The following is a 14,792-nucleotide window of genomic DNA, read 5'->3' as shown; positions in this document are numbered from 1 at the left end:
AATTCTCCTGTGTAAAACTCTGTTACCTTTTTGGCTTTAGTATCTTATATTAATCCCTTAACCCAACCACCTCACAGCTCCCAATGGGCAAACTGCCAAACCTGCTCAGTTTCATATTTCAAAAATGGCAGAAAGGCCACTGAAAGAGAGCGTGCCATGACTCCTTAAACATCACAACGTGGTTTGTCTATTAACTAAGATAGAGTTGGATTTTCTGCATGTTTGCGAGTGCTTGTGTTTGTGTGTTAGAGAAAAGGCGGGGGGAGGAAGAGAATGAAAGTGATAAATTGAGAGGAGCCAGTCCTCCCCCGCTGTTCTCACTTCGCAGACTTGTGATAAGGTTTATCTCCGGAGCCTAACGAGTTCGCCCTGTAGCCCTCTCAAGATCCCACTGAGTGGACCTCGGTATACAGAACTGCATGCAGCTAGCAGTGGACTTAGCTCCCTTAGGTGACCTGTGTGTGTGCGCTGTTTCTACTTTGCTTCAGAACTAAATTTTTGCAGGAAATGGCTTCGGCCCCTTTGGCCACATCTCTTTTAATCTGGGATTTCTTTTATGCTTCCTTTTCTTCAACCTTTCTTCTCACTGTAACTCAGACTGCCAAGAGAAGCTGCAAGAGCTGGAGAAAGAGCTGTGGAGTTTTGGCACACAGAGGCATGTGTGTGTCTCAGAGGCAATGGCTGAGGCAAAGATGGAGACACGGAGAGAGAGAGGGGACTGCTGCTGAGTTAAGCCCCTAATCACACTCTGCTCTGCATGAAGGACTTAAAGTCACTCAATTTAATTCTACCTTCTCTTTAGTCAGAAAAGGGAAAGAAAAATGCCTACCTCTTCAGCTTTCTGATAACTAGACTTTATTTGACATGGCCATTCTGTTTATGTATGAAATAGCAAAGTTACAAAGAGCACTCACGCAAATATGGTCTAAAATGTAGGTTCCTTGTCAACATCAAGTTTATGTCCATAGCACATTTAAAAACAACAGTGTTGACCAAAGTGCTTCACAAAGACTAAACTAAAAAAACTGTACAGACACTGCAGCACGAATATCAAGAGGCATCTTGTTCCAGAGTCTGGTGGTTGCAACCGGAAAAGCTTGATCCCCCCCTGTGCTTAAATTTGGCCATCGGCTACACTAACAGCACCTGGCTAGAAGATCTAAAAACTGTTTTTGACTGTAAAAGATAAGGAGAACAGTTAAATTATTAGGTTGCAAACCATTTAAAAATTTAAAAAGTAAGAGAATCTTAACATCAATACGGCAATGGAAAGGCAGCCAGTACAAATCTGCTAAGACTGGATTTGGCAATGCCTTTTAGTACCTGTTAAAAGACAAGCAGACGATACACTAACTGCAGACAATAACTGCTTGCCACTCAAGAAAGGAAAAAGCAACACAAAAGCACCAAGATGCATTAAAATGGTTTTAATTTTTAATTTGCCAAGCTCTTCAGTGGTATGCTCAGGTGCTTCATTTATTTACTATTAGAGCTGGGAATTTCAGAAGATCATCAGAGACTATGATGTCCCCCCGGCTTGAAAGATATTAATTGATTTGGCTCTGCATTCAGTCACATGTAACACCCTTTTGGAAGAACATTTCTGGTTGCCAGTATCTTGTGGGAAAACCCTCTCTACCATGTCAAAACTTGACTTTTTGCTTTTCCAGCTGTGGTTTCACCTGACTTTGCTCAGTTCTCCATATGGCTAGCAGAGTACAGGTTAATGCATAAGTTTTAATCAATGATGGAACATTGATTAACACATTGTGGTTCAGCTGCCATTAAGATAATTGCATTATCACTTTATAACATTCTCCCAAGTAGAAATGGTACTTCAACTTCCCCTTTGAAACTCCATGCCTACAAAAGAGGTCCAAATATTCTCTTTTAGCTCTAAAAATATGTTTAAAATTAACTTTACTGACTCCTACAACCCTTTAAGTATATCCCTTGCTTGCTCTGACCATTTAATCTATTGGAAGCTTTTATGTCTTAACAGTTTGTATTGATCGAAATTCTTCAGGTAGCAACTTGAAGAAATGTTCTTGTGTGACCTTGTAACTCCAATAGTCTATGCATTTTTGAGTGAGACCATCAGTGAGATGGTGCATTTTAGTGGGTTTTGATTGCATTCAATAGGAAGTGAGTGTGTAAAATGGCACTCTATAATCTCTTTTGATGCAATCTCTCACTATAAGAAAAAGAAATCTGTCATAACTGTGGACTAATGGCTTGTTCAGAAGTAGAGCTCATGTCAGTGAAAGTCAAATTGCTTTGACAGATTTATCCAATGTAATCCAATTTGAGGCTCTTTGCCTCATAAACTCTGACAGTTTAGCAATACCAGCGAATCAAAATATGCACATCTACAACACATTTAAACATCTAAGAAACAAGCAGTGATTTGAAATCATTATTTCAATTCATAAACACAGCAAAAATAATCCAGGTGAGAGCTTAATTTGGTTTATCTTTTGTTACATAGATTTATTGGCATCATTGTTGCTCACTTCATTACATTGCTGGTTTCCAGTTAGAGGATTTAATTAGAGTCTCCTAATCTTTCAGTCATCCAGAATATATAAAATGGTTTTCCTTCATAATAAAATAGATTTGTTAGGAAGGTAGAGAGATATTGCCTATGTGTTTGTTCTAACACATAGGCAATATCCATGTGTTAGTATATAGGCATACAACAAAAATAATAAAATGGTGAATTCATCAAGTTACATTAGAGAAGGAAATAATCATCTTGCTTTTACATTTCTGTAACAGCTGTTACTATAGCAAGTTTTGTACTAAGATGCCACATGCAAACACAATGTGTATGTACCAGGACATATAAAACAGAATAATATTTTTTTTTTATTTTTAGTGGCCCTAATCCTCTTCTGTGTAATACCGAGTGGCTAAAAACTGAAAATAAATCTCCATTAGATTACAGCTGTGTGGACACATGCAAGGTTGGTGTCAAAAATCAGAGAACAATAGGCAGACTGGTAAAAGATAACTGAATCGCAAAAGGATCTCAACTTATTGCAATGTAGGTATGCAAAATACATTCTCTGAATGCAATGCATCAAACCTTGACGTAGACTGGCTACATCAGGAAACAACCACCCAACCTGTCACTCCCAATATCTGATGACAGGAAAAAAAAGGCTAAATTTCACACATACTCACCAAAATTTGGATTGCAACAAACTGGAAAAGGTTTCCTGATCAAATAATTCTTCATTTCAGCTGCAACCTTCAAATTTTAGGGTCATAATTTAATGGAAACTGCATTAGAGCTGGGTGTATTGATCTAAATATTGACACTATCAATACCAAGGTGAGTACTGGCATTAAATTGATACTAATATGATGAGATTAATAGCTTTGAATGCAGTTTCTTCCCCACATGTCCAGTAAATTTCTGGAATTTACTCATGCCAGCACATATGCAGGAATGACAATGCCACATATCCAGAGGTTACACTTTTAATTTGAGAGCATAATTTTATACCTTTTTAATGTATTAATATGGCAGAATATGATAATGCTTTTTTGCTGACTAAAGAGGAGAAAGTAGGATTCCTATTTAGGTTACAAGCAGATTACAGTCAAAGACTTAGGTAAAAAGGGAATTATTTTATTTATTTTTTGCTACATTTTGTAACATTGTAGTTGATTAATAAAAAATTAAAAAAAACATGTATTTTACTAAAATCTTTGCCCTGTATTTTATAATCAACTAAGTGAAGTCAGGTCATCAAACTATTCAATGATAATTACATTTCAAGAAAAAAAAAAAAAAAAAAAAAAAAACCTGCACCAAACTCAGACCTAGGAACTTGTAACTATATATTTACATATTTTTTTTCTCTAGAACAATTTACCAAAACAAACTCACACTCGCCCCATCTTAATTTTAGCTGTTGAACTAATCTTGATCAAATTTAAATCAGCATTTTCACAATTTTAAGATTACAATTAACAGACTCTCAGCATGCAATGATTAAAGAAACAGGGGCTTAAATCTACACAACCTGAAGTCTAAAAAATTAAATCCACCACCTGAGATCTAAAGAGCTTCAGGCTTCCAGTGGGTGGCTATTTTTCCCTTTACCCAACAATGAAAAGATAGCTCAGTATGACTCCATGGACAAAAGCCAAGAAAAAAATATTAACAAGCCACAGAAAAGGAAGGTCTTCTTTCACAAAGCGTTTCACAGGTGAACATAAAATGTACCTGGCAAATATTTTATAAATGGACAAAAATTTTGTTGTTTGGAGGTCAAAAGTGTTAGAACTTTGCTTTGGTGAACATGGTAACAAAAGAGACAAAAAATATTTTGAAAATATTTATTCATTCTAAATCTAGCTGAGACATTAGATCTCTAATCCTGGAAATGTTCTTAATGTGATAGAAGGTACTTTGTACCCGTCTTTCTGTGGCTCTGAAATCTGCACCCAGATTTCGGGCCTGATTGCTGGTTTTTAGTAGTAAAATCTGAAGCTGTGCTTTGACTCTAGTTTCTTTATGTCCAAAGATATAACTTCAGTTGATAACTTATACTACAATATAATTTTTAATTACGTATGTTCATTTTGTCATTGCATTGATTTATACAATCTCACTCATTTCAATCAATGGTGATATTTTGCACAAGTTTCATGTGAATTGCAAAAAAGAGAATGAATCAGTGAGTGAGTGCAAATTTACCTTTCTTTCTGTTGACTTGGTAGCAAAGACAGGCATGTGACAGGCAAGCAGTGGACAGGAAAATGGTACTATAGTTTTCCCTTCATCTTCTCCATATAACCAACCTCGGGAATTTTCCTCTCCTGAAACAAGCAAACGAACAAATTCAAGTTTTTTTCCTCTCATCACAAAGACTATGTGTTTATTTCACCAATTCACATTGGCCATATTAGCCAAAAACCTTCTATCGCTGTCATAAGCCAAATAAATAGTCAACCATTTTCAGATGTATGTCAACTATGTTGTTAGTATTTGAAAATAATCACATCACTTTCTCGTTGCTGGACATGTTAACCTGCATTTTATCCACACTGAAAGAATGTCCCAATTTTTGTTTGATAATTCAACCTATCTCAGACTGGATGTCTGCTCACTACAAAGTTTCAACCTCACATATACTTTGCCGCTCAACACGCATTTCACAGAAGCCCCTCTTCAGTGCACATTTATCATCGTATAATTAACTCTTTTTATTTATTCATTCCAAGTCCTGCAAATGACATGAAAATATATTTTGCATGCGAGTCAGAAAATTACCTGGAAGCAGGAAAATTTTGATTTACAGCAATTCTAAGCCATGTAGTTAAATAAATGTTAAATAAATTATTTTTAAGTACAGATGAGATGTTCCAACAGTCTCTGAGAAACCATCCACCAAGACACAAAAAGATTTGAGGTCACATATACAAAAGGTTAGTGAATTAAGTCCTAAAACATTCTCTAGACATGTGGGCGGTCATAATCATATGCCACACAGGGTCTACATGGGTTAATTGAGGGCAAACTGCAGCCGAAGTGACACCAAGGCCTGTAGATTCTTTTACCGCAGAGTAATTATCAACTTTCTTCATTAGCTTTAATAAACTTCTGTTCAGATGTACTGGCTATGTGTGTTGAATCTGTCAGAGTACACACAAAGAGAAGCTTTGAAATAAACTCCAAATGAATATAAATTAATATTCATCTTTACTGTACTGCAAGGAGAAAGGGAAAAGTGAAATAAATAATAAACACAGACTTTAACTGCAAAATAATACAGTTGAATATGGACACCACCCACTATTTCGCAAGTGTAGGCAAGGATTTGCAAATTCATTTCTATTATTTATATGTATAAACATAATAAATCAATCAAATACTGCTGCTAGATATATTTCTCTAAGAAGTGTTTATCTTTAGGTGTATCTGTTTCATAAAATTGCATTGTTCCACACTTGCAGGTTTAAGGTTAATGTTTTCTGACAGCTAATTTTCCATCAATTGAACAGATACTTCATTTATTAATTTTACTTGTTGTAATAGCTGAGTTACAATACTGTAACTCATGTTTATTGTTGGATTAATCACTGATATAGTGCGTGTGCTTGTGTATGTATAATGCAGTTGGCAGATATGTTATTATCCAAGCAGCCAGCCAACTTTAATCACTCTAATTGCACAAGTCTAACTAAAAATAAACACAGTGAGTTTTATTCCTTGAATGCAGATCGTCTAGTAGGTCATTCTCAAATATCAACCATTAAAGAAAATATGCAAAATGTAAAAAAATACAATTAATTGCAATAAAAGTTGAAGTCAGTGCAAAAATGTTGAAATTTTCTATTTACATATGGCACGTATTTCAAACATCTTTAATACATTTAAAACGCCGATATCAAGAAAGATTTGAGGCTGGTAACAAGGTGCAAACAAAAAAGACAAAAATGTTAAACTGAATGAAAGGTTGTATAGAAAGGGAAGCCTAGATACTCTTCACTCCTCACTTATAACTGAAAAAGAATGTAACTCTGATCTTCGTTAAAGAAATGAACCAACAAGAAGGAAGCAATAAATCCATGCCTACAGTAGTCACATCAAATGCGATGAAAGAAGGTCTGCATCTTTTTTGTGTTTTGTAGACTTCTGTACAAAATGTGAAATTTAAAATTGGTGTTTACATTATTCTGGTCAATTAGAGTAAATATGTTTCATAAATCATGATAAATGTTTGTTCTAGAAACTAAAGCGTTAGATCTACAGAATCCCAGCATATCTTAAAAAGGTGGTGGGAATGAACACTTACAGGGAAGACTTAGTCTCTCAGTTTTGTTATTCCAATCATGCCTTTGTTTCAAGTCTTTTGCTGATTAATTTGATTAATTTGCAGGGCATGGTGCTATATCAGCCCTGGTGACACAAAGGGCAAAGATATAGCCTAATTAAATACAGCAGCGCAATTGATATTTCTCATGGATTAATGCAAGTGTGGGATCTGTTAATTAAATCTGAGATAATGTTTACTCATCATAAACATTTTGCATGTTTGAGCACAGCGAGATACGGAGATAATCTTTGCAGTCTGACAGATTAATTTCAGAGCTAACAGAAATAATTCCAGTGGAGGAGTTTAGAGCTGACTTTCTTCTATATTTGGAATATAGGTGTTCAAACGAACATATTTTACGTTCCTAATAACGTAGACAAAATAAATAGACAAAGTTAACACATTAGGTGTGGCTCGTTTTATTTAATAGAGACAGAATGTAAATATGTGTGCTGATAAATTAAATCTACTTGATCACCCATGCAGCAGGTCATCTTTTATTCCTTTTCTTCATCTCCTGTCCAGTCAACATCGGCATGGCATAGGCTCACAGTGGATCAAGAAGGTGTGCCCAAATGTGTGTTAGTTCCTCTAAACCACACTCCACTCATACTGATACACAAGAAAAGAAAAAAAAAAAAAACTGTTCTTCACTCTTAGCAATGTAACCGCAGGCAACGGCCTCCTGCTCGGTCTTTCTACCCTACAGCGGGACTGAGGGACTGATTGCTTGTCTCAATCATCCTTTTAGTCCTACTCCCCCTGTCACCAACCACCTCTTCCTACTCTCCACATGTTCACGCAGACACACAAAACACATAATCATGCACACCCTCAACATCCCCCTCTCCTTGCCCTCGTTCATTCTTCTCATTCTGTCTCCTGCGCCTCAGCAACAATCTCTCATGATTTGACGGGCTCTTCTTCTTGTGAGAGCCATCAAAGTGTGATGCTTTAACCCTTTCTGAAAGAGCTGAGTCTGAATGGTAGAAAACAATTAATTCTGCACTGAGAAAGCCCATTAATTAGGCAATGCTTTTGGCCATTTCATAAAAACCCTTCAGAAACAGCAGGGCCACTCAGATAGACTTAAAGAATGCAGTAGCACACCAGGTTTCTAATAGGCCCAGCGGGTCCTGGCAAAGAAGCACTATGGTGTAATTCTCACTTTCTATTTCAAGGCTTTATAACTACTGTGCAGGCCTTCATAAAGTGACACATGTTGTTTACGGGAGAAGCATAACATTAGCCTTGCCTTCTATATCACATTGCGTAAATCCTCCATCCACTAACAAGGCCTGTTATAGGCCTAACTAATAATCCAGAATGCATAAATGCCATTAAAAGCTAACGATATTCACAGATGTGGTAGAGAGAACTCTTCCAAATCTGGATGAGCGTTGTAGGCTATGTTCCCTCTAATTGGAGGTAACAGGATAAACACTAGTGTGGAGATGGGTCAGGAGAAAATTAGTTTTGCGATATTTAATTACTCACTAAATCATGCATGATAACATTTGCCGCTTGTGTTGTCCAATATTCAGGGACATTCCAGAGCAAGACAGCCATTTCAGACTAAACAACACCATGGTTCGGTGAGTTTAAAATGCTGATTCAACTGTCGGTCTCCCTTTGAACAGAGGACAGACCTGCCTGTGACTCCAACAACGAGGGAGCCCCTGTGACGCTACACCATCCGTGAAATTAAATCAACAACTCCTTCACTGTAATTACCTTTGGTAGATTGGGATGGCAAAGTGTTGGTGTAAAACAATTAAGATGTAATTGTCATCCTGACCAGGTTGGTGGTGATATCGATTCCCAAGAAAGTTAATAAAACCCACGTCGCCACCCACTTCTATTTGATTTGTTTTTTCTAAGTGATTGATAAAGCAGTAGTTCCTCTAAGAGCCAAAATGGCGGTTTATTCATAAACAACTGTGTGATTAAGGCCTACTCATTCTGAATTTTCTACTACATTAAATTAGTTTTCTCACAATTTTTTCCAAACTAGAATAATGCAATTTTAATTGCACCTGTAAAGCATTAATTACATAATAAAAATAACATTGTAAGTCATAATTATTATGTTACTTTGTAAAGTGAACTGATCAAAAGCTGGGAATTAATATACATCAAAATATCTGATATATCAAAAGAACCAGAACATTTGTGTGTAAATGTCAAATTAAAAGGCAATTAGAATGTATTTAAAATCAATGTCAGAGTTTATTTGAGACTCAGATATATAAACATTGTTAAGTGTCTCCCTAAGCCTAAAGCACATGATGTTTTAAGAATTTAAAATTTAGATTTTAAGTGCTAGTATCTATTAAGACCTACAAGGGAGAAAATAACAACCTCAAAAGGGAAAGATAAGAAAGCTGAGATGATCAGCTTCCAGCACCAAACCGTCATGACACAATTGAAAATGAGTGCCTTAGTCTGTTGGTGAGAAATTGTTGGGTTTTGACTCTAACAGAACTCGTCTTTGCCAAAGGTCATTCTGATCAAGTACAAATTCATGACTGACTGAGCAAAAACTGAACTGATATTTTAAAACACAATAATATTAACAGTGCAAACATTTTAAAGAACGGACTTTGTACAATTAGGTAATTTTATCTAAATATTTGAACCCTTTCTTACCCAAAGACAAAACTGTGTTTTCTGCTGCCTGATTTATGCTCAGGAAATTTTGGTAAATAATTCCAGTAGCCTGTGTGTTATATAATTCTGCATAATAATTACTTATATATTTGAATAAATATATAAATAATGTTTATTCATATTTAAGCAGGTGGGCAATCTAAATGATATTCAATGGACACTTGAATATTACAGAATTGAATGTGTAATGTTGTTCTTATACAATCAATATAAAGAATTACTTAGCACTGAAAAGTTTTTATTTTCAGTGGCATGGCTGCTTAGCAATAATATGCAAGTAAGTTCTACTTTTCAAAAAAGGAAAAAAAAAAAAAAGAGAAGAGGGAGTTTGCAATAATGTGCCCAGCATCTGAGAAGTAGAACAACCAAGTCTCATGAGTCATGCAAAACAAAAAATATTCCAAGTACAGTTCTTTATAAATAAATAATGTTACTCTGACATGGAAACATGAATTTAGCTAAACTCTCAGACATAAAGGGAACAATCCTTTAAAACAATGGCACAAATTTAGAGACATGCTGTCAATCACTGAGAGAAAAGATGAATTCCATCCCAGGCTCTCTGTGATTTCCTTGATTTCCTTGCCATAACTCTACAATGTTGGTGCATTTTACTGTACTATGCTAATGCATTTTTAATGAAATCTTGTATTTATTGTTGTAGTAGAGAATCAGATTCACTTGCTCTGTCTAAATGTGTCAACCTCATATGTGTCAGTGGAAAACACACACATGCAAAAATATATATATATATATATATATGTATATATATATATATATATATATATATATATATATATATATATATATATATATATATATATATATATATATAAATAAATGGTAGCAAAAGTTATCAGAAAGCTCTCAAATACATTGAGGGCCATGTTGGGAAACCACTTGTGTAAAACAAGCACTGGAAGAACACAAGCAATAGGATTTCATGACAAATGCAGACAGCCGCTTAAGTAAATAAATACAATAGCAAAGAGCTGCATTTAGCAATTTTATCTAATGTGCTGACTGCCAGTGTGTTTTCCACAACCAAAAAAATGCAATAAAGAAATAAAATTCAATCCATGTTTGTTATTCTCTGTTGAAGTGAACACCAAATAAACCTTGCTTACTGAATTAATTCAGACTCACTGAGTTGAAAGGCAAATTTTACATCATACCTTTCTTTCTTTCTTACCATGCAAATTTGTATTTACCAAATTTGTATTTTTTAGCCCAAAAAAATATTGATATAACACATATGTTTCTTCTTAGAGATAAATACGGATAATTTTCTGTATCTTGCCTTGAATATCACTAGTGTCCACACAGCTGCCAAATGGGGGGAAGCTGCATGCAGTAACTATGCAGCTTTCCTCATCAGTACGCCTGCTGTGTTGCTGATAAAGGTGTGAGGAACAGGGAAAGGCTGGCGATGCTGCGCTTCACTGCAGCCCCAGCCTCCTCTGCTCCTCAACTGACGTCTTTGATGTCACTCTGTCAAGCGCAATTGGAGTGTCTACAGATACGCCACATGCCCCATACACCTCTATACCCCAAACTGTGACAGGTGGGCCTGCAGTACAGTCAAGGAATCTGGTGTGTGTGTTATATATTTATTGTTACATAGACCTTTCAAATACTCTTAAAACAAACCACCAGGAAAATCTCTGCTAAACACAACACCTTTTAGACTTACGGTTGACCTGTTATCCCAACTTGTTTGACTCAATCATTGAGAAGACTATAAAGTACCTTGTTTATGAATGTAGCATGTTACTTCTTTTAAAAAAAATGTTTCAAGCTAATTAAATGGAAAAGACACACACCAGGAGAATTAAATTAGATTATATGCTGCTTTATCATATATTTTATTCCGAGATTACTAGCATGTCCAACAATTATACTCAAGAGCAGTATTTATCCAATGTATTGTTATTCTTGTAGTAGTAAGACTAAACAAAAGCCATTCAAGTAGTGAGTAACTGTTTGATCATAACACCTGATTTCATTCAAATGAATTATTTGAGAACACAATGTAATCAAACAGATAAAAATATAAAGCTTTCTTTTAATTGTGATACTTTAGAGATTGAGAAAAAAATTAAAAACTAATATCATTACAAAAAACAACTAATTCAGATCGAAGAACTCACTACCCACCTCTGCTTCTACTACCAACTGAACCAGAGTCTAGAAAGTAAACAAAGTCATGTAAAAAGGAAAACAAATCTAAGGAATAACACTATAAACTACATACAAAAAGTAGATATTCAGAATAAATACAGGCATCTTTCAATTGACATACACAGGAACTGTTTTGTGTTTTTAGCAGCAAAGCTACATCCAATTTCAATATACACAACCTACTAATAATCCAAGTAACCTGTTTGGTATTAAATCCTATAAGAAAGTATGCATATAATTAGTCTAAGATAATTAGCTGTTCTTCCATGCAAAAATGCTTTCATATAGCCACTCACAACAAACAGAAGCCCTTTAAAACTGAGGCAATGTAGAGAACCTGAGCTGCATGGTTAATTTATTCATTGGTGAACAAGAGAATCAAATGAGCAGAAATAAGTTTGGGAGAACTTAAATATGCATTGCATAAAGCATAGTTGACATAGAAGTATGTGAAGAAGGAACTGAGATGCTGAGTAGATTAAATATGCATGCAGCAATAGACAAACATACATAAATGCAGTGCTGTCTATATTACCTGTACTATCTGTTTGTAATAACTGGATCACAGTAAACATTACTGAACTCCTGATGAGCACATTGTGAACTGCATGGTCAGACTTGTTTCAGCAAGGTAAGGGTTAGAGGACAGAGGTTAGGAAGAGATAAAAAATGAAACAGGTCTTATGCTCCCTGCTGAGACAGGTCTGGGGATTTGCTTGTTGTTATTTTGCCAGTGGTGAAGGTTGACCGCTGACAGGTCTCCATAACAAAATGTTCAGAAAGGAATTTCAAAACAGGGCTCACCAGTGAATGTGAAGAAATGCAGAAGTGCAAGAACTTTTACAATACAACTTTTTCAGTAATTTCAAGTCCTTTTGTTCTTTGGTGGAATTTGGCTTCATAATAAGTATGTTTTTTTTATTTTTTTTTTATTTAAAAAAATCCACATGGAGCTTTGGAAAATAAATAATTAATAATGTTATCTATTTTTTAGTTTTCCTCAGCACATAACCTTTCAGTGACCTAGTTAGGGTTTTTATTTTATCCCTGATTACATAAATTGCAACAGAAGTTGTGCATTTCACTAACATAGCGTGAAGAAAACAGTGATAATGTATCCAAGCATTTGGTGAACACACTGTCGGTGCTTTCATTGCATTGCATCATCCTATTTAAGAAGAAATGACACAGTGATCTTCTTAGTGAGTGTGTTGATGTGGATGTGTGTGTGAGTCTGTAAGTATGTCGTGTGCTTACTTAGTGCAATCTTGGCCAAGTGCAGTCGGTTGACCCAGGAGATCTTACTAAGAGGGTTGGGGGTGTTGAAGACCACCATGAAACTAACTGGTCGGCCAGACCTAAAGAAAAGACACACATGCACAGACAAACACAGACTCAGACCGAGATGCATGCACAAATAGATCAATATACAACTAGAGTTACAATGGGTCAACTTATGTTGAGTTCTATGTATGCTTTATTTCAAGGTTTATCTCTACCAAAACCAGAAAAGTACAGAATTAGATTTTGATGCGACTTTAATAAACTAAATCCAAAGACATCGGATTAGAGAAAGGAAGACTTGAATAGAGTACATAGTGTTTCATTTCATGGATTTCAAGATTTTATGCCAGAGCAGCTTTTTCCTTGAAGAACTACAGTCATTCACCTCAGTGTACAGCCACTCTATGCTTTCAGCCTCCACATAAATATTCAAAGCATGCTCTGATGATCGCATAGCCTGGTCACAGTAAATCGCTTATAGGTGGGCACAAGCACTCAAAGAAGAAAAAAAAAAGCCACTAATGTGTGGGCTTTGCTGGCACAACCAGTGGAAGGCTCTGATCAGTTACAGCCTTTTGGAGCCAAATCAAGCTTTGGCACAGTTGGAGACCAGAGCTCAGATGTGTGAAAGAAAGAACAAAAGCAGAACTAAAGAATTTCAAAATGATAGAGACTCCACAACTAATGAAGTCTTTGAAATGAACCTCACCAAAGCACATTTACACACATTTACAATTAAATGTGATTGTTATACCTAGAAAGTCATTTTGCTCAAATCTTTTGAATTAGAATTTTTCTTAAGCAAAAGTTATTTTTAACCTTACAGAGACTTTCAGAGACAAGACAAGAGCATAGACACTGAAAACATAATTAGAAGTGAATGAGTTTATGGTTTTGTGATATGATACATGAATAAATAAACATTTACTGTGAAACTGGGTCACTATTTGAATCCATTACAAATTTTCTTGATTAAAAATAACTGCATTTTCCAACCCTCACAAGAGGTCAAAGCAAGGAATTGAGGAGACCGTCTCTTAATAAAACATGTAGGGTTCAATATTTTTCAACTCAAGGTCAACATGCCCTTGAGGATGAATCAAAACATCCCTAGTATGCATAGTCAAATAATTAGTGAGTTGTCCATAACTAAAAATTATTTAAAGGGTACAGATTACAATTATATGAAAGATGGACAATTTAATGCTTTAGGAGAAGAACAAACATTATATAATGCTTTAAAACATGCAACAAAAAACTCAGATGAGGGTGTAGGTGATATGTTAGTGTATCCCATTTACCATATTTTGATTAAGGTGCCTTTCAAACTGTAGGCAGCAAGAATTTGATACTCAGAACACATTGTTTAAAGGAATGAATACATACCATCTTGATAAATCTTGATCTAATATAGTCGTTGATTTTATGTGAGTAAAACTTTTAAATTTACTTAAGAAATTCATATTGTGTCATACACAACTGCTAATTTATTTATTTTTTATTGTTCACAGCCATTTACCATTGTTAAAAATTTTAAAATAGCCCTTTGTTTTTACATAACTTTAAATTTGTTTGCTCACGGCCTTTTAGCATACCAAAATCTTACATTAGTAAAATTATTTGAATTTTGCCTCAGTCACTGTAAGGTAATTTAGATGTGAAATATGTGGTAAACAAATACATTTATTTTCTTAAAAAAGGGATGATAATATGGTTTTGCTTTGCAGCTACAAAACAAAAGAAATGATCAAATGAAGACAAATGAGCCATAGAAAAACCACAGGCTATTCATATCTGTATCTGAACAAGATGTCAAACAATGAC

The 14,792-nt window shown here is 35.2% G+C and overlaps 1 protein-coding gene across 4 annotated transcripts in view; it reads right to left on the bottom strand.

Annotated features, from left to right (window-relative positions):
- The window catches only part of arhgef10la (Rho guanine nucleotide exchange factor (GEF) 10-like a), a 122,350-nt gene that overhangs the window by 40,632 nt on the left and 66,926 nt on the right, over positions 1-14,792 (bottom strand). For all 4 annotated transcript variants that reach the window (XM_044122199.1, XM_044122200.1, XM_044122201.1 and 1 more), the window contains 2 exons: positions 12,942-13,042; positions 4,712-4,833 (listed from right to left, as the gene is read on the bottom strand). In XM_044122199.1, the coding sequence (XP_043978134.1) occupies positions 4,712-4,833; positions 12,942-13,042 (223 nt within the window). The remainder of the gene's footprint in view (positions 1-4,711; positions 4,834-12,941; positions 13,043-14,792) is intronic.

Source organism: Gambusia affinis, linkage group LG07 (assembly GCF_019740435.1).
Source record: "Gambusia affinis linkage group LG07, SWU_Gaff_1.0, whole genome shotgun sequence".
NCBI lineage: Eukaryota > Metazoa > Chordata > Actinopteri > Cyprinodontiformes > Poeciliidae > Gambusia > Gambusia affinis.
The sequence above is the reverse complement of the archived record's forward strand: the minus strand, read 5'-3'. Positions and strand labels throughout refer to the sequence as shown.